The sequence below is a fragment of the Procambarus clarkii genome, chromosome 22 (assembly GCF_040958095.1).
Source record: "Procambarus clarkii isolate CNS0578487 chromosome 22, FALCON_Pclarkii_2.0, whole genome shotgun sequence".
In the NCBI taxonomy this organism is placed as follows: Eukaryota; Metazoa; Arthropoda; class Malacostraca; order Decapoda; family Cambaridae; genus Procambarus; species Procambarus clarkii.
Window position 1 is genome coordinate 13,905,195 of NC_091171.1, and position 26,698 is coordinate 13,931,892.

The 26,698-nt window shown below is 44.8% G+C and overlaps 1 protein-coding gene across 2 annotated transcripts in view; it reads right to left on the minus strand.

Moving 5' to 3' along the window:
- Nucleotides 1-26,698, minus strand: part of LOC123757143 (uncharacterized) — a 344,783-nt gene that overhangs the window by 11,748 nt on the left and 306,337 nt on the right. For both annotated transcript variants that reach the window (XM_069329469.1, XM_069329468.1), the window contains one exon: nt 16,945-18,589. In XM_069329469.1, the coding sequence (XP_069185570.1) occupies nt 16,945-18,014 (1,070 nt within the window). In that variant the 5' untranslated portion in view covers nt 18,015-18,589. The remainder of the gene's footprint in view (nt 1-16,944; nt 18,590-26,698) is intronic.

The following is a 26,698-nucleotide window of genomic DNA, read 5'->3' on the forward strand; positions in this document are numbered from 1 at the left end:
TGTATGGCGGGGGTGTGGGAGACCTGGTTGTGTATGGTGGGGGTGTGGGGGGGTGACAACATGGTGGGGAAGTAGTAGGGAAGGCGCCTCACAGGGGAATTTTTTTTTCTGGGAGAAAATTCCCCTGTGCGCCCCAAGGGTTTCAGGTGAATTTAGAAATTCCCCTGTGCGCCCCAAGGGTTTCAGGTAAATTTAGAAATTCATGTTTGTGAGCCAGGGTTTTTTCAGGCGAATTTGGACAGTCACAGATTTTTGAAGTAAGGATTTCTTATGAGAAAAATAATTTCCGAGACATAGAAGTTTGTTAAAGCCTTATGGGAGAAATTCAAATAACGTGTGTAGCACTTTAGGGCTTCCAGGAGAACTCTACGGACATATTTTACATGTTTTCAACTTACAAAATCGTCTATGTAAGCCTTAGTTATTCATATAAATTTAGAAAGTTATCTGTATAAGTCATTGTTTTCAAGTCTCGTACATCACACCCCCCTCCCTCCCTCCCCCCCTTACCTCGCAATCTGTCGCGTCACCTTTATTTACCTTACGCCCGGCCAGTCAGCTCTTAATCTTATCTTATCTTATCCGTAATATCTGGACCGTCCCTCCTCTCTCTCTCTCTCTCTCTCCTTTCATTCAGTTCAACTATTTTCCAACATCGTATGTTTGCTCCTTTTCATTAAGCAAGTCAGTATGTTTGCTCCTTTTCATTAAGCAAGTCAGTTTTACACAAATAAATCATGTTAGTAAGCAAGTTCTAGCTCACGTTCCCCACCTTAGTCCCCTGTCGTATAAAGAATACTATCATTCCAATCCCTCTAAAATTTAAAAATAATCATATTTCAAATGTAGTTCAATACAGTAATTAGTTACCAAGCTCCAGCGCTTGTCCTCCGCCTTAGCTCTCTCTCGTATCTTCGTTAGTAACAGTCCAATTTCCCTGAAATTTCTACCCTCTGTATTTCAGACATAGTTTAGTAAATGCAAACAATTATCAAACTCTAGCTCTTGTCCCCAGCTTAGTTCATTTGTACAAAATCATTAGTAACAGTCCAAATTCCCTGAGATTTTTAGCCTCTGTATTTCAGACACCATAAATAAGATCAAAACAGTTACCAAGCTCCAGCTCTTGTCCTCCGCCTTAGTTCTCTTTCATATCTTTGTAAATAAACCACCAATTCCCCTGAAATTTCTACCCTCTGTATTTCAGACACCGTAAATAAAATCAAGTCAGTTATCGAGCTCCAGCTCTCGTCCCCGCCTTAATTCTCTTTCGTATCTTTGTAAATAACCCATCAATTTCCCTAAAATTAAAAGCAGACATACTTCAAAGTTAGTAAATAAGATCAAGTCAGTTACTGAGCTCCAGCTCTCGTCCCCCGCCCTCTTCCACCCTCAAGTCTTTAACCCATCAATTTCCCCGAAATTTTTACCCTCTGTATTTCAGACTTAGTAAATATGATGAAAACAATTATAAAACTCTAGCTCTTGTCCTCTGTCCAAGTTCACTCCTGTAAATTCATTCATTACTATCAATCCAAATCCCCCTGAGATTTAAACACCCAACTACATTTTCAGACATAGTAAATAAAAACCAGTTCAGTTATCAAGTTTCAACTCATGTGCCCCAGCTTAGTTCATTTTGTACAAGTTCTTTATTTCCAACTAAATCATCCTAAGATTTAAGATCACCTTATTTTCTAACGTAGTAAAATTAATCAGGACATTAGCAAAGCTCCATTCCCTCAGCCATAGATCATCAGACATAAATATATTCGATCAAGTCCGTCTCCAACCTATCTGTTTATCAGAGTAATTACTTTACCCTTCTCATCCCCAACATATCAATCCCCAACGTATCAAAACCTTCAATAATCATACTGCATTTGCATATTTTCTCTATATTCACTGTGTTCTTCGTATTCTCATCCGTGTTCACTCCATGTTCTTCAAATGTTCACAGTCCCATTCAGTTCATATTTTCACAAGTATCTCCATTTTTTCTGTAATCTTTCTCTTAGTCTCATTACTTTCTCTACAAATTCTAGTCATATTTTCTATGTTTTCATGTTCATCACATGTTCTCTTTACAACTTTTATACTCAATATTCATGCTAACTTCCATATTTTTGTGTTCTTTGTCAATATTCATGTTCCTCTACAAGTTCATGTTCCTCACAAGATCACTTCGTTTTTCACCTTCACTTACATGTTTTCTACATTCTTTGTCATATTCTCCATGTTCTTCACAAGTCCATTGTTCATTCTTTGTAATCCCTATTCTCCTTATCATGTTTTCATGTTCTCTGTAAGTTCATATTCCCAGCATGTTCACTGTATTCATCAACTTTTCTTACATGTGTTCTTTGCCATGTTCCCCATATGTTCTCTGGGTTTTCCCCTTACATGTTATTTAACGTTCCTTAACTAAAAAAATCTTTCGCCAATCAACTAAAACATAGTCACTTTCGTCATTTCTCAACTAAACCTATTATCCAGTCAACTAAAAATAGTCAGAAATAGCCTCGTTCAACACTGTTCTTAACTAAAACAACCTTTCTCTTAGCTAAAAATTGTCAAAGGAAACTTTTTCAGCACTTTCTTAACAGGCGCTATGTTTCATCAAGAAAAATTGTCAAAGGAAACTTTCCAAAACTGTTCATAACTAGCTTTTATCCATCGTCAATCAACTAAAAATAATAACTTTCATCATTTCTTAACTAAACATATTCCCCATTCATCAGAAAATAACCGTGTTCATCATGTTTCATTGTCATTTCTTAACTAAAATTATCTGCCAATCATCAGAAAAAGTCATGTTCATCATGTTTAAGCTTTTGCTCAACTAAAAGTATTCATCGATCAACTAAAAATAGTTACTTCATCATGTTTCCTTGTCATTTCTTAACTGAAATATCACTTCTCTCATCTGAAAATAGTCAGGATTAACCTCATTCAACACCGTTCTTAACTAAAACAGCCTTTCGCTTAGCTAAAAATTGTCAAAGGATTCTTTTCAGCACTGTTCATAACTAACTTTATCCATCGTCAAGTCAGAAAATATAGTCAAAGATATCTATCATCGTCGTTCTTAACTGACATTTATACTTTGTGGAGCACTAAAATAGTCAAATGTAACTTTTTCAGCACTTTCGTAAAAATTATATGTCGTCAAGTACGAAAAAAAATAGTCAAAGGTGCTCTCCGTTACACCAAAGTTACTCTTCGATAAATCAAAGACGCTCTTCAATACATCAAGGACTTACTCAAAGACACCAAAGTTACACTCTAAGACATCCTTCGAGACATCAAAGACTTCCTTAAGACTTCAATGGGACTCTTCCATTCATCAAAGACATTCTCTAAGCCCTCAAAGTTATTCTCAGCACAATCAAAAGTTATTCCAAGACAACAAAAGTCATTCTCAGAGCTATCAAAATTATTCTCGGAGTCATCAAAAGGTATTCTCTAACTCACTTTGGTCATTAAAGTTAATTTCTATGTTATAAAAGTTTGTCTCAGAGACATCTAAAGTTAATCTTAGAGTTATCAAATGTAATCTCTAACTCTCTTTTGTTCATCAAAGTTGATCTCAGAGTTAGCAAAGGTAATCTCTAACTCACTCTCGTTCATCAAAGTTGTTTCAAAGACATCAAAGTTATTCAAAGAGCTAACAAAAGTTATTCTCAGAGTCACCTTCGTTCTTCAGAGAAACTTTCCAAAACATCTTTATTCATCAAAGTTATTCTCAGAGGCATAAAAGTCATTCTCAGAGCTATCAAACTTGTTCTCAAAGTCATCAAACTTATTCACAGAGTCATCAAAGTTAATCTAAGACATCATTTTTCATCAAAGATATTCTCTCTAAACCATCAATGTTCTTCTCTAAGACATAAAAGTTATTCTCAGAGTCACCTTCGTTCGTCAGAGAAACTTTCAAAACATCTTTGTTCATCAAACTTGTTTTCAAAGTCATCAAAAGTTAATCTAAGACATCTTCTTTCATCAAAGTTATTTTCAGAGACATCTAAAGTCAATCTTGGTCATCAAAGCTGTTCTCTAAACATCAATGTTGTTCTCCAAGACATCAAAGATGTTCTCAAAATCATAAAAGTTATTTTCAGAGACATCTAAAGTTATTCTCAGAGCTATCAAACTTGTTCTCAGAGTCATCAAATGGTATTCTCGAAGTCATCAAAGTTATTTTCAGAGACATCTAAAGTTAATTTCTATGTTATAAAGTTATTCTCAGAGACATCTAAAGTCAATCTTGGTCATCAAAGCTGTTCTCTAAACATCAATGTTGTTCTCCAAGACATCAAAGATGTTCTCAAAATCATAAAAGTTATTCCCAGAGCTATCAAAGTTAATCTCAGAGTTATCCAAAGATATTCTCATGTCCACAAAAGTTATTCCAAGAGACGTCAAAGTTGTTTCAAAGACATCAAAGTTAATCTCAGAGTTATCCAAAGACATTCTCAGAGACATCTAAAGTTATTCTCTAAGACATCAAAGTTGTTCTAAGAGTTATCAAAAGTTATTCCCAGAGCTATCAAAGTTAATCTCAGAGTTATCCAAAGATATTCTCATGTCCACAAAAGTTATTCCAAGAGACGTCAAAGTTGTTTCAAAGACATCAAAGTTAATCTCAGAGTTATCCAAAGACATTCTCAGAGACATCTAAAGTTATTCTCTAAGACATCAAAGTTGTTCTAAGAGTTATCAAAAGTTATTCTCAGTCATGATATGTTATTCTCTAACTCACTTCCATTCATCAAAGACATTCTCTAAGTCCTGAAAGTTATTCTCTAAGACAACAAAGTCTTTCTCAGAGCTACCAAAGATGTTCTCTAAATCATAAAAGTTAATCTTAACTCACCTTCGTTCATTAGAGAAACTTTCCAATCCATATTCGTTGACCAGAGTTATTCTCAGAGTCATCAAAGCGATCTCTAATTCATCTTCGTTCTCCAAAGTTGTTCTCTAAGACACCTTCATTCATCAAAGAAACTCTCCTTCTTCCATCATGTTATTCTTTAAGACATCTTCAGTCATAAAATTTTCTCTCCAAAATGTAACTAGTTCAGCTTTTCATACCAAACCTGCATTTCTGTTAAAACATATTTTCTTAGTTGCTTTACCCTAAAACTGTTCTCTGAACTACACTGTTCAAACCTACGTAACCTATCCTCTCCACCCAATGTTACTTAGTTAACGTAACGTTCCTAAACCTAGCTTTACCTATCCTAACATACCTTACCTTACCTTCCCTATCTTACCTAACTTTACCTATCCTAACATAACTTACCTATCTTACCTAACCTAACCTAACCTAACCTTAACCTTCATAACCTAACTTTACCTATCCTAACATAACTTACCTTACCTTCCCTATCTTACCTAACTTTACCTATCCTAACATAACTTACCTTACCTACCTTACCTAACTTAACCTGCTTAACCTTACCTTACCTTACCTTACCTATCTTACCTAACTTAACCTGCATAACCTAACTTTACCTATGTTACCTTACCTTACCTTACCTATCTTACCTATCCTAACGTAACCTAACTTGCTTTACCTAACTTAATCTTACATTCCCAAACTGATGTATCCTAACTTATCTAGTCAAACCAGGCATGATCTAACTTACATAAGTATTCCTTCTTGTCTTTTGTGTTTCGTCAATCATTGTCTCATATTCATTTACTCATTTCTTTAGTTATTTTCTCAAATGGTCACTTTTGCATTTCAAGTGCTATTTGTTAGAGATTGGATATTTAAGCATTTCAAAGAATTTTTGTTATATATGGGCATTTACTCATTTCAAGGGATAATTTCTCAAATGGACGTTTTTTGCATTTCAAGTGTTATTTGTTTAAGATTGGGTATTTAACCATTTCAAAGGATTTTGTTATATATGGGAACTTACTCGTTTCAAGGGCTAATTTCTCAAATGGTCATTTTTGCAGATCAAGGGTTATTTGTTAAAGTTCATCAAGTTGCCCATAAGTTGTATTTATTATGTTTGTTATCATTTATTCTTATTCCCCAACCCCTTAACCTAACCTCTTGTAATCTTAGTGTATTTAGTAGGTTCTATCTTATGTTCTTATTCCCCAACCCCTTAACCTAACCTCTTGTAATCTTAGTGTATTTAGTAGGTTCTATCTTATGTTCTTATTCCCCAACCCTTTAACCTAACCTTTCAGATGTAGTTTGTTGAATATATTATCCTTTTCCTAACCTTTCAGATGTAGTTTTGTTTCTCCTTTTTGTATATTTTTACCCAAACCTTCTTTCCTTCTTTACTTTGTTTTTCACATATAAGTTCATTCTTTATCATAGTAATAATAAAATTACAATAGTAAAGAATCAGATCTACTAAGACTTGAAATTGAGAAACAAGAGCTCAAGGGAGTGAGAGCATGAAAGAAGAGCAAGGAGTAAGAGAGAGGGGGCGGAAGAAAATGGGACCAAAGAAGAGAGAATGAGAGAGAGTGTGGGCATGGGAGCACTAAGACTTGAATTGAGAAAAAGAAAAACTAAGTGAATGAGAATGAGGGTGTGAGAATGGGAGCAATAAGACTTGAATTTGAGAAACAAGAGAGCATTTGAGCAAATGAGGGAGAGAGAGGGGGAGGAAGAGAGAGGGGGCGGAAGAAAATGGGACCAAAGAAGAGAGAATGAGAGAGAGTGTGGGCATGGGAGCACTAAGACTTGAATTGAGAAAAAGAAAAACTAAGTGAATGAGAATGAGGGTGTGAGAATGGGAGCAATAAGACTTGAATTTGAGAAACAAGAGAGCATTTGAGCAAATGAGGGAGAGAGAGGGGGAGGAAGAGAGAGGATAAGGGAGAGAGATAGAAAAGGAGGGTTAGAAGGAGTAGGAGAATCAAAGTAAAGAAGGAAAGATGGTTTGGGTAAAAATATACAAAAAGGAGAAACAAAACTACATCTGAAAGGTTAGGAAAAGGATAATATATTCAACAAACTACATCTGAAAGGTTAGGTTAAAGGGTTGGGGAATAAGAACATAAGATAGAACCTACTAAATACACTAAGATTACAAGAGGTTAGGTTAAGGGGTTGGGGAATAAGAACATAAGATAGAACCTACTAAATACACTAAGATTACAAGAGGTTAGGTTAAGGGGTTGGGGAATAAGAATAAATGATAACAAACATAATAAATACAACTTATGGGCAACTTGATGAACTTTAACAAATAACCCTTGATCTGCAAAAATGACCATTTGAGAAATTAGCCCTTGAAACGAGTAAGTTCCCATATATAACAAAATCCTTTGAAATGGTTAAATACCCAATCTTAAACAAATAACACTTGAAATGCAAAAAACGTCCATTTGAGAAATTATCCCTTGAAATGAGTAAATGCCCATATATAACAAAAATTCTTTGAAATGCTTAAATATCCAATCTCTAACAAATAGCACTTGAAATGCAAAAGTGACCATTTGAGAAAATAACTAAAGAAATGAGTAAATGAATATGAGACAATGATTGACGAAACACAAAAGACAAGAAGGAATACTTATGTAAGTTAGATCATGCCTGGTTTGACTAGATAAGTTAGGATACATCAGTTTGGGAATGTAAGATTAAGTTAGGTAAAGCAAGTTAGGTTACGTTAGGATAGGTAAGATAGGTAAGGTAAGGTAAGGTAACATAGGTAAAGTTAGGTTATGCAGGTTAAGTTAGGTAAGATAGGTAAGGTAAGGTAAGGTAAGGTTAAGCAGGTTAAGTTAGGTAAGGTAGGTAAGGTAAGTTATGTTAGGATAGGTAAAGTTAGGTAAGATAGGGAAGGTAAGGTAAGTTATGTTAGGATAGGTAAAGTTAGGTTATGAAGGTTAAGGTTAGGTTAGGTTAGGTAAGATAGGTAAGTTATGTTAGGATAGGTAAAGTTAGGTAAGATAGGGAAGGTAAGGTAAGGTATGTTAGGATAGGTAAAGCTAGGTTTAGGAACGTTACGTTAACTAAGTAACATTGGGTGGAGAGGATAGGTTACGTAGGTTTGAACAGTGTAGTTCAGAGAACAGTTTTAGGGTAAAGCAACTAAGAAAATATGTTTTAACAGAAATGCAGGTTTGGTATGAAAAGCTGAACTAGTTACATTTTGGAGAGAAAATTTTATGACTGAAGATGTCTTAAAGAATAACATGATGGAAGAAGGAGAGTTTCTTTGATGAATGAAGGTGTCTTAGAGAACAACTTTGGAGAACGAAGATGAATTAGAGATCGCTTTGATGACTCTGAGAATAACTCTGGTCAACGAATATGGATTGGAAAGTTTCTCTAATGAACGAAGGTGAGTTAAGATTAACTTTTATGATTTAGAGAACATCTTTGGTAGCTCTGAGAAAGACTTTGTTGTCTTAGAGAATAACTTTCAGGACTTAGAGAATGTCTTTGATGAATGGAAGTGAGTTAGAGAATAACATATCATGACTGAGAATAACTTTTGATAACTCTTAGAACAACTTTGATGTCTTAGAGAATAACTTTAGATGTCTCTGAGAATGTCTTTGGATAACTCTGAGATTAACTTTGATGTCTTTGAAACAACTTTGACGTCTCTTGGAATAACTTTTGTGGACATGAGAATATCTTTGGATAACTCTGAGATTAACTTTGATAGCTCTGGGAATAACTTTTGATAACTCTTAGAACAACTTTGATGTCTTAGAGAATAACTTTAGATGTCTCTGAGAATGTCTTTGGATAACTCTGAGATTAACTTTGATGTCTTTGAAACAACTTTGACGTCTCTTGGAATAACTTTTGTGGACATGAGAATATCTTTGGATAACTCTGAGATTAACTTTGATAGCTCTGGGAATAACTTTTATGATTTTGAGAACATCTTTGATGTCTTGGAGAACAACATTGATGTTTAGAGAACAGCTTTGATGACCAAGATTGACTTTAGATGTCTCTGAGAATAACTTTATAACATAGAAATTAACTTTAGATGTCTCTGAAAATAACTTTGATGACTTCGAGAATACCATTTGATGACTCTGAGAACAAGTTTGATAGCTCTGAGAATAACTTTAGATGTCTCTGAAAATAACTTTTATGATTTTGAGAACATCTTTGATGTCTTGGAGAACAACATTGATGTTTAGAGAACAGCTTTGATGACCAAGATTGACTTTAGATGTCTCTGAAAATAACTTTGATGAAAGAAGATGTCTTAGATTAACTTTTGATGACTTTGAAAACAAGTTTGATGAACAAAGATGTTTTGAAAGTTTCTCTGACGAACGAAGGTGACTCTGAGAATAACTTTTATGTCTTAGAGAAGAACATTGATGGTTTAGAGAGAATATCTTTGATGAAAAATGATGTCTTAGATTAACTTTGATGACTCTGTGAATAAGTTTGATGACTTTGAGAACAAGTTTGATAGCTCTGAGAATGACTTTTATGCCTCTGAGAATAACTTTGATGAATAAAGATGTTTTGGAAAGTTTCTCTGAAGAACGAAGGTGACTCTGAGAATAACTTTTGTTAGCTCTTTGAATAACTTTGATGTCTTTGAAACAACTTTGATGAACGAGAGTGAGTTAGAGATTACCTTTGCTAACTCTGAGATCAACTTTGATGAACAAAAGAGAGTTAGAGATTACATTTGATAACTCTAAGATTAACTTTAGATGTCTCTGAGACAAACTTTTATAACATAGAAATTAACTTTAATGACCAAAGTGAGTTAGAGAATACCTTTTGATGACTCCGAGAATAATTTTGATAGCTCTGAGAATGACTTTTGTTGTCTTGGAATAACTTTTGATTGTGCTGAGAATAACTTTGAGGGCTTAGAGAATGTCTTTGATGAATGGAAGAGTCCCATTGAAGTCTTAAGGAAGTCTTTGATGTCTCGAAGGATGTCTTAGAGTGTAACTTTGGTGTCTTTGAGTAAGTCCTTGATGTATTGAAGAGCGTCTTTGATTTATCGAAGAGTAACTTTGGTGTAACGGAGAGCACCTTTGACTATTTTTTTTCGTACTTGACGACATATAATTTTTACGAAAGTGCTGAAAAAGTTACATTTGACTATTTTAGTGCTCCACAAAGTATAAATGTCAGTTAAGAACGACGATGATAGATATCTTTGACTATATTTTCTGACTTGACGATGGATAAAGTTAGTTATGAACAGTGCTGAAAAGAATCCTTTGACAATTTTTAGCTAAGCGAAAGGCTGTTTTAGTTAAGAACGGTGTTGAATGAGGTTAATCCTGACTATTTTCAGATGAGAGAAGTGATATTTCAGTTAAGAAATGACAAGGAAACATGATGAAGTAACTATTTTTAGTTGATCGATGAATACTTTTAGTTGAGCAAAAGCTTAAACATGATGAACATGACTTTTTCTGATGATTGGCAGATAATTTTAGTTAAGAAATGACAATGAAACATGATGAACACGGTTATTTTCTGATGAATGGGGAATATGTTTAGTTAAGAAATGATGAAAGTTATTATTTTTAGTTGATTGACGATGGATAAAAGCTAGTTATGAACAGTTTTGGAAAGTTTCCTTTGACAATTTTTCTTGATGAAACATAGCGCCTGTTAAGAAAGTGCTGAAAAAGTTTCCTTTGACAATTTTTAGCTAAGAGAAAGGTTGTTTTAGTTAAGAACAGTGTTGAACGAGGCTATTTCTGACTATTTTTAGTTGACTGGATAATAGGTTTAGTTGAGAAATGACGAAAGTGACTATGTTTTAGTTGATTGGCGAAAGATTTTTTTAGTTAAGGAACGTTAAATAACATGTAAGGGGAAAACCCAGAGAACATATGGGGAACATGGCAAAGAACACATGTAAGAAAAGTTGATGAATACAGTGAACATGCTGGGAATATGAACTTACAGAGAACATGAAAACATGATAAGGAGAATAGGGATTACAAAGAATGAACAATGGACTTGTGAAGAACATGGAGAATATGACAAAGAATGTAGAAAACATGTAAGTGAAGGTGAAAAACGAAGTGATCTTGTGAGGAACATGAACTTGTAGAGGAACATGAATATTGACAAAGAACACAAAAATATGGAAGTTAGCATGAATATTGAGTATAAAAGTTGTAAAGAGAACATGTGATGAACATGAAAACATAGAAAATATGACTAGAATTTGTAGAGAAAGTAATGAGACTAAGAGAAAGATTACAGAAAAAATGGAGATACTTGTGAAAATATGAACTGAATGGGACTGTGAACATTTGAAGAACATGGAGTGAACACGGATGAGAATACGAAGAACACAGTGAATATAGAGAAAATATGCAAATGCAGTATGATTATTGAAGGTTTTGATACGTTGGGGATTGATATGTTGGGGATGAGAAGGGTAAAGTAATTACTCTGATAAACAGATAGGTTGGAGACGGACTTGATCGAATATATTTATGTCTGATGATCTATGGCTGAGGGAATGGAGCTTTGCTAATGTCCTGATTAATTTTACTACGTTAGAAAATAAGGTGATCTTAAATCTTAGGATGATTTAGTTGGAAATAAAGAACTTGTACAAAATGAACTAAGCTGGGGCACATGAGTTGAAACTTGATAACTGAACTGGTTTTTATTTACTATGTCTGAAAATGTAGTTGGGTGTTTAAATCTCAGGGGGATTTGGATTGATAGTAATGAATGAATTTACAGGAGTGAACTTGGACAGAGGACAAGAGCTAGAGTTTTATAATTGTTTTCATCATATTTACTAAGTCTGAAATACAGAGGGTAAAAATTTCGGGGAAATTGATGGGTTAAAGACTTGAGGGTGGAAGAGGGCGGGGGACGAGAGCTGGAGCTCAGTAACTGACTTGATCTTATTTACTAACTTTGAAGTATGTCTGCTTTTAATTTTAGGGAAATTGATGGGTTATTTACAAAGATACGAAAGAGAATTAAGGCGGGGACGAGAGCTGGAGCTCGATAACTGACTTGATTTTATTTACGGTGTCTGAAATACAGAGGGTAGAAATTTCAGGGGAATTGGTGGTTTATTTACAAAGATATGAAAGAGAACTAAGGCGGAGGACAAGAGCTGGAGCTTGGTAACTGTTTTGATCTTATTTATGGTGTCTGAAATACAGAGGCTAAAAATCTCAGGGAATTTGGACTGTTACTAATGATTTTGTACAAATGAACTAAGCTGGGGACAAGAGCTAGAGTTTGATAATTGTTTGCATTTACTAAACTATGTCTGAAATACAGAGGGTAGAAATTTCAGGGAAATTGGACTGTTACTAACGAAGATACGAGAGAGAGCTAAGGCGGAGGACAAGCGCTGGAGCTTGGTAACTAATTACTGTATTGAACTACATTTGAAATATGATTATTTTTAAATTTTAGAGGGATTGGAATGATAGTATTCTTTATACGACAGGGGACTAAGGTGGGGAACGTGAGCTAGAACTTGCTTACTAACATGATTTATTTGTGTAAAACTGACTTGCTTAATGAAAAGGAGCAAACATACTGACTTGCTTAATGAAAAGGAGCAAACATACGATGTTGGAAAATAGTTGAACTGAATGAAAGGAGAGAGAGAGAGAGAGAGAGGAGGGACGGTCCAGATATTACGGATAAGATAAGATAAGATTAAGAGCTGACTGGCCGGGCGTAAGGTAAATAAAGGTGACGCGACAGATTGCGAGGTAAGGGGGGGAGGGAGGGAGGGGGGTGTGATGTACGAGACTTGAAAACAATGACTTATACAGATAACTTTCTAAATTTATATGAATAACTAAGGCTTACATAGACGATTTTGTAAGTTGAAAACATGTAAAATATGTCCGTAGAGTTCTCCTGGAAGCCCTAAAGTGCTACACACGTTATTTGAATTTCTCCCATAAGGCTTTAACAAACTTCTATGTCTCGGAAATTATTTTTCTCATAAGAAATCCTTACTTCAAAAATCTGTGACTGTCCAAATTCGCCTGAAAAAACCCTGGCTCACAAACATGAATTTCTAAATTTACCTGAAACCCTTGGGGCGCACAGGGGAATTTCTAAATTCACCTGAAACCCTTGGGGCGCACAGGGGAATTTTCTCCCAGAAAAAAAAATTCCCCTGTGAGGCGCCTTCCCTACTACTTGGGGAGACTGACCTGGACTTGCTCCTGGGGGTGCGGGGGGTGTGGGAGACCTGGCTGTGTATGACGGGGATGTGGGAGACCTGGCTGTGTATGACGGGGGTGTGGGGGACCTGGCTGTGTATGGTGGGGGTGTGGGAGACCTGGCTGTGTATGGCGGGGGTGTGGGGGACCTGGCTGTGTATGGCGGGGGTGTGGGAGACCTGGCTGTGTATGGTGGGGGTGTGGGAGACCTGGCTGTGTATGGTGGGGGTGTGGGAGACCTGGCTGTGTATGGCGGGGGTGTGGGAGACCTGGCTGTGTATGGCGGGGGTGTGGGAGACCTGGCTGTGTATGGTGGGGGTGTGGGAGACCTGGCTGTGTATGGTGGGGGTGTGGGAGACCTGACTGTGTATGGCGGGGGTGTGGGAGACCTGGCTGTGTATGGTGGGGGTGTGGGAGACCTGGCTGTGTATGGCGGGGGTGTGGGAGACCTGGCTGTGTATGGCGGGGGTGTGGGAGACCTGGCGGTGTATGGTGGGGGTGTGGGAGACCTGGCTGTGTATGGTGGGGGTGTGGGAGACCTGGCTGTGTATGGTGGGGGTGTGGGAGACCTGGCTGTGTATGGCGGGGGTGTGGGAGACCTGGCTGTGTATGGCGGGGGTGTGGGAGACCTGGCTGTGTATGGTGGGGGTGTGGGAGACCTGGCTGTGTATGGCGGGGGTGTGGGAGACCTGGCTGTGTATGGCGGGGGTGTAAGGGACCTGGCTGTGTATGGTGGGGGTGTGGGAGACCTCTCTGTGTATGGCGGGGGTGTGGGAGACCTGGCTGTGTATGGCGGGGGTGTGGGAGCAGGGGGGTGTGGGGGCCCCTGGCTGTGTATGGCGGGGGTGTGGGAGACCTGGCTGTGTATGGCGGGGGTGTGGGAGACCTGGCTGTGTATGGTGGGGGTGTGGGAGACCTGGCTGTGTATGGTGGGGGTGTGGGAGACCTCTCTGTGTATGGCGGGGGTGTGGGAGACCTGGCTGTGTATGGCGGGGGTGTGGGAGACCTGGCTGTGTATGGTGGGGGTGTGGGGGCCCCTGGCTGTGTATGGCGGGGGTGTGGAAGACCTGGCTGTGTATGGCGGGGGTGTGGGGGACCTGGCTGTGTATGGCGGGGGTGTGGGAGACCTGGCTGTGTATGGCGGGGGTGTGGGAGACCTGGCTGTGTATGGCGGGGGTGTGGGAGCAGGGGGGTGTGGGGGCCCCTGGCTGTGTATGGCGGGGGTGTGGGGGGTGACAACATGGTGGGGAGACTGACCTGGACTTGCTCCTGGGGGTGCGGGGGGTGTGGGAGACCTGGCTGTGTATGACGGGGATGTGGGAGACCTGGCTGTGTATGACGGGGGTGTGGGGGACCTGGCTGTGTATGGTGGGGGTGTGGGAGACCTGGCTGTGTATGGCGGGGGTGTGGGGGACCTGGCTGTGTATGGCGGGGGTGTGGGAGACCTGGCTGTGTATGGTGGGGGTGTGGGAGACCTGGCTGTGTATGGTGGGGGTGTGGGAGACCTGGCTGTGTATGGCGGGGGTGTGGGAGACCTGGCTGTGTATGGCGGGGGTGTGGGAGACCTGGCTGTGTATGGTGGGGGTGTGGGAGACCTGGCTGTGTATGGTGGGGGTGTGGGAGACCTGGCTGTGTATGGCGGGGGTGTGGGAGACCTGGCTGTGTATGGTGGGGGTGTGGGAGACCTGGCTGTGTATGGCGGGGGTGTGGGAGACCTGGCTGTGTATGGCGGGGGTGTGGGAGACCTGGCGGTGTATGGTGGGGGTGTGGGAGACCTGGCTGTGTATGGTGGGGGTGTGGGAGACCTGGCTGTGTATGGTGGGGGTGTGGGAGACCTGGCTGTGTATGGCGGGGGTGTGGGAGACCTGGCTGTGTATGGCGGGGGTGTGGGAGACCTGGCTGTGTATGGTGGGGGTGTGGGAGACCTGGCTGTGTATGGCGGGGGTGTGGGAGACCTGGCTGTGTATGGCGGGGGTGTAAGGGACCTGGCTGTGTATGGTGGGGGTGTGGGAGACCTCTCTGTGTATGGCGGGGGTGTGGGAGACCTGGCTGTGTATGGCGGGGGTGTGGGAGCAGGGGGGTGTGGGGGCCCCTGGCTGTGTATGGCGGGGGTGTGGGAGACCTGGCTGTGTATGGCGGGGGTGTGGGAGACCTGGCTGTGTATGGTGGGGGTGTGGGAGACCTGGCTGTGTATGGTGGGGGTGTGGGAGACCTCTCTGTGTATGGCGGGGGTGTGGGAGACCTGGCTGTGTATGGCGGGGGTGTGGGAGACCTGGCTGTGTATGGTGGGGGTGTGGGGGCCCCTGGCTGTGTATGGCGGGGGTGTGGAAGACCTGGCTGTGTATGGCGGGGGTGTGGGGGACCTGGCTGTGTATGGCGGGGGTGTGGGAGACCTGGCTGTGTATGGCGGGGGTGTGGGAGACCTGGCTGTGTATGGCGGGGGTGTGGGAGCAGGGGGGTGTGGGGGCCCCTGGCTGTGTATGGCGGGGGTGTGGGGGGTGACAACATGGTGGGGAGACTGACCTGGACTTGCTCCTGGGGGTGCGGGGGGTGTGGGAGACCTGGCTGTGTATGACGGGGGTGTGGGAGACCTGGCTGTGTATGACGGGGGTGTGGGGGACCTGGCTGTGTATGGTGGGGGTGTGGGAGACCTGGCTGTGTATGGCGGGGGTGTGGGGGACCTGGCTGTGTATGGCGGGGGTGTGGGAGACCTGGCTGTGTATGGTGGGGGTGTGGGAGACCTGGCTGTGTATGGTGGGGGTGTGGGAGACCTGGCTGTGTATGGCGGGGGTGTGGGAGACCTGGCTGTGTATGGCGGGGGTGTGGGAGACCTGGCTGTGTATGGTGGGGGTGTGGGAGACCTGGTTGTGTATGGTGGGGGTGTGGGAGACCTGACTGTGTATGGCGGGGGTGTGGGAGACCTGGCTGTGTATGGTGGGGGTGTGGGAGACCTGGCTGTGTATGGCGGGGGTGTGGGAGACCTGGCTGTGTATGGCGGGGGTGTGGGAGACCTGGCGGTGTATGGTGGGGGTGTGGGAGACCTGGCTGTGTATGGTGGGGGTGTGGGAGACCTGGCTGTGTATGGTGGGGGTGTGGGAGACCTGGCTGTGTATGGCGGGGGTGTGGGAGACCTGGCTGTGTATGGCGGGGGTGTGGGAGACCTGGCTGTGTATGGTGGGGGTGTGGGAGACCTGGCTGTGTATGGCGGGGGTGTGGGAGACCTGGCTGTGTATGGCGGGGGTGTAAGGGACCTGGCTGTGTATGGTGGGGGTGTGGGAGACCTCTCTGTGTATGGCGGGGGTGTGGGAGACCTGGCTGTGTATGGCGGGGGTGTGGGAGCAGGGGGGTGTGGGGGCCCCTGGCTGTGTATGGCGGGGGTGTGGGAGACCTGGCTGTGTATGGCGGGGGTGTGGGAGACCTGGCTGTGTATGGTGGGGGTGTGGGAGACCTGGCTGTGTATGGTGGGGGTGTGGGAGACCTCTCTGTGTATGGCGGGGGTGTGGGAGACCTGGCTGTGTATGGCGGGGGTGTGGGAGACCTGGCTGTGTATGGTGGGGGTGTGGGGGCCCCTGGCTGTGTATGGCGGGGGTGTGGAAGACCTGGCTGTGTATGGCGGGGGTGTGGGGGACCTGGCTGTGTATGGCGGGGGTGTGGGAGACCTGGCTGTGTATGGCGGGGGTGTGGGAGACCTGGCTGTGTATGGCGGGGGTGTGGGAGCAGGGGGGTGTGGGGGCCCCTGGCTGTGTATGGCGGGGGTGTGGGGGGTGACAACATGGTGGGGAGACTGACCTGGACTTGCTCCTGGGGGTGCGGGGGGTGCGGGGGGTCCTGGGGGTGACCATCACCTCGGAGGAGGAGCTGGAGTGGACGGCGGACTCTAAGCGGTCCGCGGCGTCACTCACGCCGGCGTCCTCGTACACTGCGCTCGTGTCCACGCCGCCGCTCCCCTCCGTCACTGCGCTCGACGCCGCCCCCGCCTCCCTGTTGGCGCTGCTGTCGGACCCCGCGACTGACCCCTGACGTGCCGCAGTTGCGTCCTGCGACGGGGCAGTCCTGGGGTCTTCTGTCGCCCATCCGACCTCTCTGGGGGCGTGGTCGTCCCCGGGGGTGGTGGGCGCAGAGCGCTTGCCGGGGGTCGTCGCCCCCCGGCGGGACCCACTCCTGCTCCTGTTGGGGGTCCGCGAGGGCTGGTCCAGGACGAAGTCCACGGAGCCCCTGACGGGCGTGTCGTCGTGAGTGCGGTTGGGCCGCGAGCCTCCTTGCTGAGCACTTTTTAACGGGGCGGGCTTGTGGCCCCGCGGGGCGGTGCCGGCGGCGGCGTGCAGACACCCCACGGGCGTGCGGTCGTGCGAGCCGTACACTCTACGGATAAAGGTGCCTGGTGGGTGTGGCGGCGGGGTGTAGTCTGGCTCGGGTCGGGGCAGAGGGCCAGGCAGGCCCACGGGGGAGCGGGCTGGGGTGTGGCTGGGCGTGGTGTCCTGAGAGGCCTCAGCCCGCGGCCACCACCGGCCGGAGTCCGTCATGCTGCCGCCAAAGGCCAACTCCACCGGAGACGTGACAGAGCTGTCAAGGCCACCATTGTACAAAGCCTCCCCAACCACTTCCGGGAAGGCGGCGTGAGTGGCGGCGTACTCGTAGGTGGTGGGCGCCGTGGGCGTGCGGTAGTGCGCCACCGTGAAGAAGGGCACTTCGTAGTCGGTGTCGCCTCTGCCGGGGTAAGACGGGGGAGGGGTGTCCCCTGGGAAGGGCGCGGTGTCGTAGGAACGTGGGGAGGGGTCAAGGGGCGAGGTGAAGCCTGGGGCTGCGTCTGCCGCCCTGGGGGAGGGGAGAGACTCTGGAGTCGTGCACAGTGTGGTCATCACGACGCCCGCGCCACTAACACCACCTCTCCGCCACACCTGCACGCCACCTCCTCACACAAACTTTCCGTCCGTAACAACATATAAAGGATGGAGCACCGTGAGGGAGTCGTGGGGGCGGCGGGAGTCCTGGGGGTCGAGCACCAGCAGCCACACTGGCGGGACACACCTACGCATCAACTGGTCTTGGCACCAGCAGCTTCTCATGGACGGTTTGCTAACATCACCAATCTAAGACACCATTCAGAGCCAAATTAGGCAACTTTGTGCTCTATGAGGCACCATCCGCCGCCCTCACACCCACCCTCACTGCTCACAACACAGTCCCTCACTGCACACCTCATACACCTGGTCGTGCTATCATCACCACTCGCCACTGCCGTAGTGTTGTATGACATACACTTTAACACGCACCAAAGACTGTATGGAGGTCGGGGGGGTGAGAGTGTCCGGGCGTGACCAATGAGCGTCAAAATAGTGTGTTGAGGCGGCCGTGGGCGGCCATCACGCTGCTCCTCTCACAACCTCGGACGCAGAAACCCTTGACGCTGCTGCCGCCTCACAACCATCATTACCTGCAACACACAAAACAAAACATTACACTTTTTCTGCAACTGTACCACTCCAAAACCTGCTTGTCACGAGCCGCACACTCCTCAACACACAACACATCTGCAACACACAACACATCTGCAACACACAACACATCTACAACACACAACACATCTGCAACACACAAGACATCTGCAACACACAACACATCTGCAACACACAACACATCTACAACACACAACACATCTGCAACACACAACACATCTGCAACACACAAGACATCTGCAACACACAACACATCTACAACACACAACACATCTGCAACACACAACACATCTGCAACACACAAGACATCTGCAACACACAAGACATCTGCAACACACAACACATCTGCAACACCCAAGACATCTGCAACACACAAGACATCTGCAACACACAACACATCTGCAACACCCAAGACATCTGCAACACACAACACATCTGCAACACACAACACATCTGCAACACCCAAGACATCTGCAACACACAACACATCTGCAACACACAACACATCTGCAACACACAACACATCTGCAACACACAACACATCTGCAACACCCAAGACATCTGCAACACACAAGACATCTGCAACACACAAGACATCTGCAACACACAACACATCTGCAACACCCAAGACATCTGCAACACACAACACATCTGCAACACCCAAGACATCTGCAACACCCAAGACATCTGCAACACACAAGACATCTGCAACACACTAGACATCTGCAACACAATGCACAACACAGCAATATTAACACCGAAGACACACTGCTCTTTGTGCTACGGCTTCATGATACATTACAGAGCATGACATCATAAGCAACATTGCCAGTATTAATGGCTGGAAATATTAATTCATTGAATGCCATCCCTGTGTGCTTAACTTGAACAGTTATTATATGAGAACCAATGTGTCCTTGTGTAGCGTAAGTGAGCGTACAGTAAATCTCATTATTATTATTATTATTATTATTATTATTATTAGTAGTAGTAGTAGTAGTAGTAATAGTAGTAGTAATTATAGTAGTCATCTGCAACACTTTCGTAAGATTTGTCAAACAATACGGTGGTGTGTAAGTTACCGCCAAACAATATACTGTACCGTAAGTACCAAACTGTACTGCTATACTGTATGTTATCACCAGAGTGCTGTACCTTTAGTTATCCCCAAATAGAGTACTGCTGTAAGTTATCTCCACACAGCTCTATGCTGTAAGTTATCCCCCACACAGCACTATGCTGTAAGTTATCTCCACACAGCTCTATGCTGTACGTTATCCCCACACAGCACTATGCTGTAAGTTATCCCCCACACAGCACTATGGTGTAAGTTATCCCCACACAGCACTATGCTGTAAGTTATCCCCCAAACAGCTCTATGCTGTAAGTTATCCCCCACACAGCACTATGCTGTAAGTCATCTCCACACAGCTCTATGCTGTAAGTTATCCCCACACAGCACTATGCTGTAAGTTATCCCCCACACAGCACTATGGTGTAAGTTATCCCCACACAGCTCTATGCTGTAAGTTATCCCCCCACACAGCACTATGCTGTAAGTTATCCCACACACAGCACTATGGTGTAAGTTATCCCCACACAGCACTATGCTGTAAGTTATCCCCCACACAGCACTATGATGTAAGTTATCTCCACACAGCTCTATGCTGTAAGTTATCCCCACACAGCACTATGCTGTAAGTTATCCCCACACAGCTCTATGCTGTAAGTTATCCCCACACAGCTCTATGCTGTAAGTTATCCCCCCACACAGCACTATGCTGTAAGTTAACCCCCACACAGCACTATGCTGTAAGTTATCCCCACACAGCTCTATGCTGTAAGTTATCCCCCCACACAGCACTATGCTGTAAGTTATCCCCACACAGCTCTATGCTGTAAGTTATCCCCCACACAGCACTATGCTGTAATTTATCCCCCACACAGCACTATGCTGTAAGTTATCCCCCACACAGTACTATGCTGTAAGTTATCCCCCAAACAGCTCTATGCTGTAAGTTATCCCCCACACAGCACTATGCTGTAAGTTATCCACCACACACAGCTTTATGCTGTAAGTTATCCCCCACACAGCTTTATGCTGTAAGTTATCCCCCCACACAGCACTATGCTGTAAGTTATCCCCCACACAGCACTATGCTGTAAGTTATCCCCCACACAGCTCTATGCTGTAAGTTATCCCCCACATACAGCTCTATGCTGTAAGTTATCCCCCACACAGCTCTATGCTGTAAGTTATCCCCCACACAGCACTATGCTGTAAGTTATCCCCCACACAGCTCTATGCTGTAAGTTATCCCCCACACAGCTCTATGCTGTAAGTTATCCCCCACACAGCACTATGCTGTAATTTATCCCCCACACAGCACTATGCTGTAAGTTATCCCACACACAGCTCTATGCTGTAAGTTATCCTCCACACAGCTCTATGCTGTAAGTTATCCCCCACACAGCACTATGCTGTAAGTTATCCCCCCACACAGCACAATGCCGTAAGTTATCCCCCCACACAGCACTATGCTGTAAGTTATCCCCAACACAGCACTATGCTGTAAGTTATCCCCCACACAGCTCTATGCTGTAAGTTATCCCCCACACAGCAATATGCTGTAAGTTATCCCCCACACAGCACTATGCTGTAAGTTATCCCCCACACAGCTCTATGCTGTAAGTTATCCCCCACACAGCACTATGCTGTAAGTTATCCCCCACACACAGCACTATGCTGTAAGTTATCCCCACACACAGTACTATGCTGTAAGTTATCCCCCACGCACAGCACTATGCTGTAAGTTATCCCCCACACACAGTACTATGCTGTACGTTATCCCCCACACAGCACTATGCTGTAAGTTATCCCCACACAGCACTATGCTGTAAGTTATCCCCCCACACAGTACTATGCTGTAAGTTATCCCCACACACAGCACTATGCTGTAAGTTATCCCCCCACACAGCACTATGCTGTAAGTTATCCCCACACACAGCACTATGCTGTAAGTTATCCCCAGACAGCACTATGCTGTAAGTTATCCCCACACACAGTACTATGCTGTAAGTTATCCCCCACACAGCACTATGCTGTAAGTTATCCCCACACACAGTACTATGCTGTAAGTTATCCCCACACACAGCACTATGCTGTAAGTTATCCCCCACACACAGCACTATGCTGTAAGTTATCCCCACACACAGCACTATGCTGTAAGTTATCCCCACACAGCACTATGCTGTAAGTTATCCCCACACACAGTACTATGCTGTAAGTTATCCCCACACACAGCTCTATGCTGTAAGTTATCCCCCCACACAGCACTATGCTGTAATTAATCCCCCACACAGCACTATGCTGTAAGTTATCCCCCTCACAGCTCTATGCTGTAAGTTATCCCCACACAGCACTATGGTGTAAGTTATCCCCCACACAGCACTATGGTGTAAGTTATCCCCCACACAGCACTATGCTGTAAGTTATCTCCCACACAGTACTATGCTGTAAGTTATCCCCCACACAGCACTATGGTGTAAGTTATCCCCACACAGCACTATGGTGTAAGTTATCCCCACACACAGCACTATGCTGTAAGTTATCCCCCACACAGCACTATGCTGTAAGTTATCCCCCACACAGCACTATGCTGTAAGTTATCCCCCACACAGCTCTATGCTGTAAGTTATCCCCACACATCACTATGCTGTAAGTTATCCCCCACACACAGCACTATGCTGTAAGTTATCCCCACACAGCACTATGCTGTAAGTTATCCCCACACAGCACTATGCTGTAAGTTGTCCCCCACACAGCACTATGGTGTAAGTTATCCCCACACAGCACTATGGTGTAAGTTATCCCCACACAGCACTATGCTGTAAGTTATCCCACACACAGCACTATGCTGTAAGTTATCCCCACACAGCACTATGCTGTAAGTTATCCCACACACAGCACTATGGTGTAAGTTATCCCACACACAGCACTATGCTGTAAGGTATCCCCCACACAGCACTATGCTGTAAGTTATCCCCACACAGCACTATGCTGTAAGTTATCCCCCACACAGCACTATGCTGTAAGTTATCCCCACACAGCACTATGCTATAAGTTATCCCACACACAGCACTATGGTGTAAGTTATCCCCACACAGCACTATGCTGTAAGTTATCCCACACACAGCACTATGCTGTAAGTTATCCCCACACACAGCACTATGCTGTAAGTTATCCCCACACAGCACTATGCTATAAGTTATCCCCACACACAGCACTATGGTGTAAGTTATCCCACACACAGCACTATGCTGTAAGTTATCCCCACACAGCACTATGCTGTAAGTTATCCCACACACAGCACTAAGGTGTAAGTTATCCCACACACAGCACTATGCTGTAAGTTATCCCCACACAGCACTATGCTGTAAGTTATCCCCACACAGCACTATGCTGTAAGTTATCCCCACACACAGCACTATGCTGTAAGTTAACCCCCACACAGCACTATGCTGTAAGTTATCCCCACACAGCACTATGCTGTAAGTTATCCCCACACAGCACTATGCTGTAAGTTATCCCCACACAGCACTATGCTGTAAGTTATCCCCACACAGCACTATGCTGTAAGTTATCCCCACACACAGCACTATGGTGTAAGTTATCCCACACACAGCACTATGGTGTAAGTTATCCCCCACCCAGCACTATGCTGTAAGTTATCCCCACACACAGCACTATGGTGTAAGTTATCCCCACACAGCACTATGCTGTAAGTTATCCCCACACAGCACTATGCTGTAAGTTATCCCCCACCCAGCACTATGCTGTAAGTTATCCCCCACCCAGCACTATGCTGTAAGTTATCCCACACACAGCACTATGCTGTAAGTTATCCCCACACAGCACTATGCTGTAAGCTATCCCCACACAGCACTATGCTGTAAGTTATCCCCACACAGCACTATGCTGTAAGCTATCCCCACACAGCACTATGCTGTAAGTTATCCCCACACAGCACTATGGTGTAAGTTATCCCCACACAGCACTATGCTGTAAGTTATCCCCACACAGCACTATGCTGTAAGTTATCCCCCACCCAGCACTATGCTGTAAGTTATCCCCACACAGCACTATGCTGTAAGTTATCCCCACACAGCACTATGCTGTAAGTTATCCCCACACAGCACTATGCTGTAAGTTATCCCCACACAGCACTATGGTGTAAGTTATCCCCACACACAGCACTATGGTGTAAGTTATCCCCCACACACAGCACTATGGTGTAAGTTATCCCCCACACACAGCACTATGGTGTAAGTTATCCCCCACACACAGCACTATGCTGTAAGTTATCCCCACACAGCACTATGGTGTAAGTTATCCCCACACAGCACTATGCTGTAAGTTATCCCCCACCCAGCACTATGCTGTAAGTTATCCCCCACACACAGCACTATGGTGTAAGTTATCCCCCACACCGCACTATGCTGTAAGTTATCCCCACACCGCACTATGCTGTAAGTTATCCCCACACACAGCACTATGCTGTAAGTTATCCCCACACACAGCACTATGCTGTAAGTTATCCCCACACACAGCACTATGCTGTAAGTTATCCCCACACACAGCACTATGGTGTAAGTTATCCCCACACCGCACTATGCTGTAAGTTATCCCCACACACAGCACTATGGTGTAAGTTATCCCCACAGACAGCACTATGGTGTAAGTTATCCCCACACCGCACTATGCTGTAAGTTATCCCCACACACAGCACTATGCTGTAAGTTATCCCCACACACAGCACTATGCTGTAAGTTATCCCCACACACAGCACTATGCTGTAAGTTATCCCCACACACAGCACTATGGTGTAAGTTATCCCAACACACAGCACTATGGTGTAAGTTATCCCCACACCGCACTATGCTGTAAGTTATCCCCACACACAGCACTATGCTGTAAGTTATCCCCACACACAGCACTATGGTGTAAGTTATCCCCACACACAGCACTATGGTGTAAGTTATCCCCACACACAGCACTATGCTGTAAGTTATCCCCACACACAGCACTATGGTGTAAGTTATCCCCACACACAGCACTATGGTGTAAGTTATCCCCACACACAGCACTATGCTGTAAGTTATCCCCACACACAGCACTATGCTGTAAGTTATCCCCACACCGCACTATGCTGTAAGGTATCCCCCCACACCGCACTATGCTGTAAGTTATCCCCCCACACCGCACTATGCTGTAAGTTATCCCCCCACACCGCACTATGCTGTAAGTTATCCCCACACACAGCACTATGCTGTAAGTTATCCCCACACCGCACTATGCTGTAAGTTATCCCCACACACAGCACTATGCTGTAAGTTATCCCCACACACAGCACTATGCTGTAAGTTATCCCCACACCGCACTATGCTGTAAGTTATCCCCCCACACCGCACTATGCTGTAAGTTATCCCCCCACACCGCACTATGCTGTAAGTTATCCCCCCACACCGCACTATGCTGTAAGTTATCCCCCCACACCGCACTATGCTGTAAGTTATCCCCCCACACCGCACTATGCTGTAAGTTATCCCCCCACACCGCACTATGCTGTAAGTTATCCCCACACCGCACTATGCTGTAAGTTATCCCCCCACACCGCACTATGCTGTAAGTTATCCCCACACAGCACTATGCTGTAAGGTATCCCCACACAGCACTATGCTGTAAGTTATCCCCCCACACAGCACTATGCTGTAAGTTATCCCCCCACACAGCACTATGGTGTAAGTTATCCCCCCACACAGCACTATGGTGTAAGTTATCCCCCACACCGCACTATGCTGTAAGTTATCCCCACACCGCACTATGCTGTAAGTTATCCCCCCACACCGCACTATGCTGTAAGTTATCCCCACACAGCACTATGCTGTAAGGTATCCCCACACAGCACTATGCTGTAAGTTATCCCCCCACACAGCACTATGCTGTAAGTTATCCCCCCACACAGCACTATGGTGTAAGTTATCCCCCCACACAGCACTATGGTGTAAGTTATCCCCACACACAGCACTATGCTGTAAGTTATCCCCCCACACCGCACTATGCTGTAAGTTATCCCCACACAGCACTATGCTGTAAGGTATCCCCACACAGCACTATGCTGTAAGTTATCCCCCCACACAGCACTATGCTGTAAGTTATCCCCCCACACAGCACTATGGTGTAAGTTATCCCCCCACACAGCACTATGGTGTAAGTTATCCCCCCACACCGCACTATGCTGTAAGTTATCCCCACACCGCACTATGCTGTAAGTTATCCCCCCACACCGCACTATGCTGTAAGTTATCCCCACACAGCACTATGCTGTAAGTTATCCCCACACACAGCACTATGGTGTAAGTTATCCCCCCACACAGCACTATGGTGTAAGTTATCCCCCCACACAGCACTATGGTGTAAGTTATCCCCCCACACAGCACTATGGTGTAAGTTATCCCCCCACACAGCACTATGGTGTAAGTTATCCCCCCACACAGCACTATGCCGTAAGTTATCCCCACACAGCACTATGCTGTAAGTTATCCCCACACACAGCACTATGGTGTAAGTTATCCCCACACACAGCACTATGGTGTAAGTTATCCCCACACACAGCACTATGGTGTAAGTTATCCCCACACACAGCACTATGGTGTAAGTTATCCCCCCACACAGCACTATGGTGTACAGCTTTCAATCTCGTACCTTACATTATGTGCTAAGAAATTTGCTTATATAAATCCGTGTCTGGAGTACCTGATGTTTATAATGGAGGCGGAGCTGTGGTTGTTTATGAGGCTGGTGGTGGCGGGGGGGGGGGGGGGAAGGTGTTCCAAACCCCACCTAAACTTTGTCCTATAAATAAATGCCTTCGAAATGTAATCTTTTACGGACTCACAATAGCCCGTGCTACATGGAAATTTTGTTCCGAGTAGCTGAATCTCAAACAACAATGGGGCTGAGAAATGGGGCTTGGGCTGAGAAAATCTTGGGAACGGTGATGGAGCCAGCGTCCTGGTTGACCCCA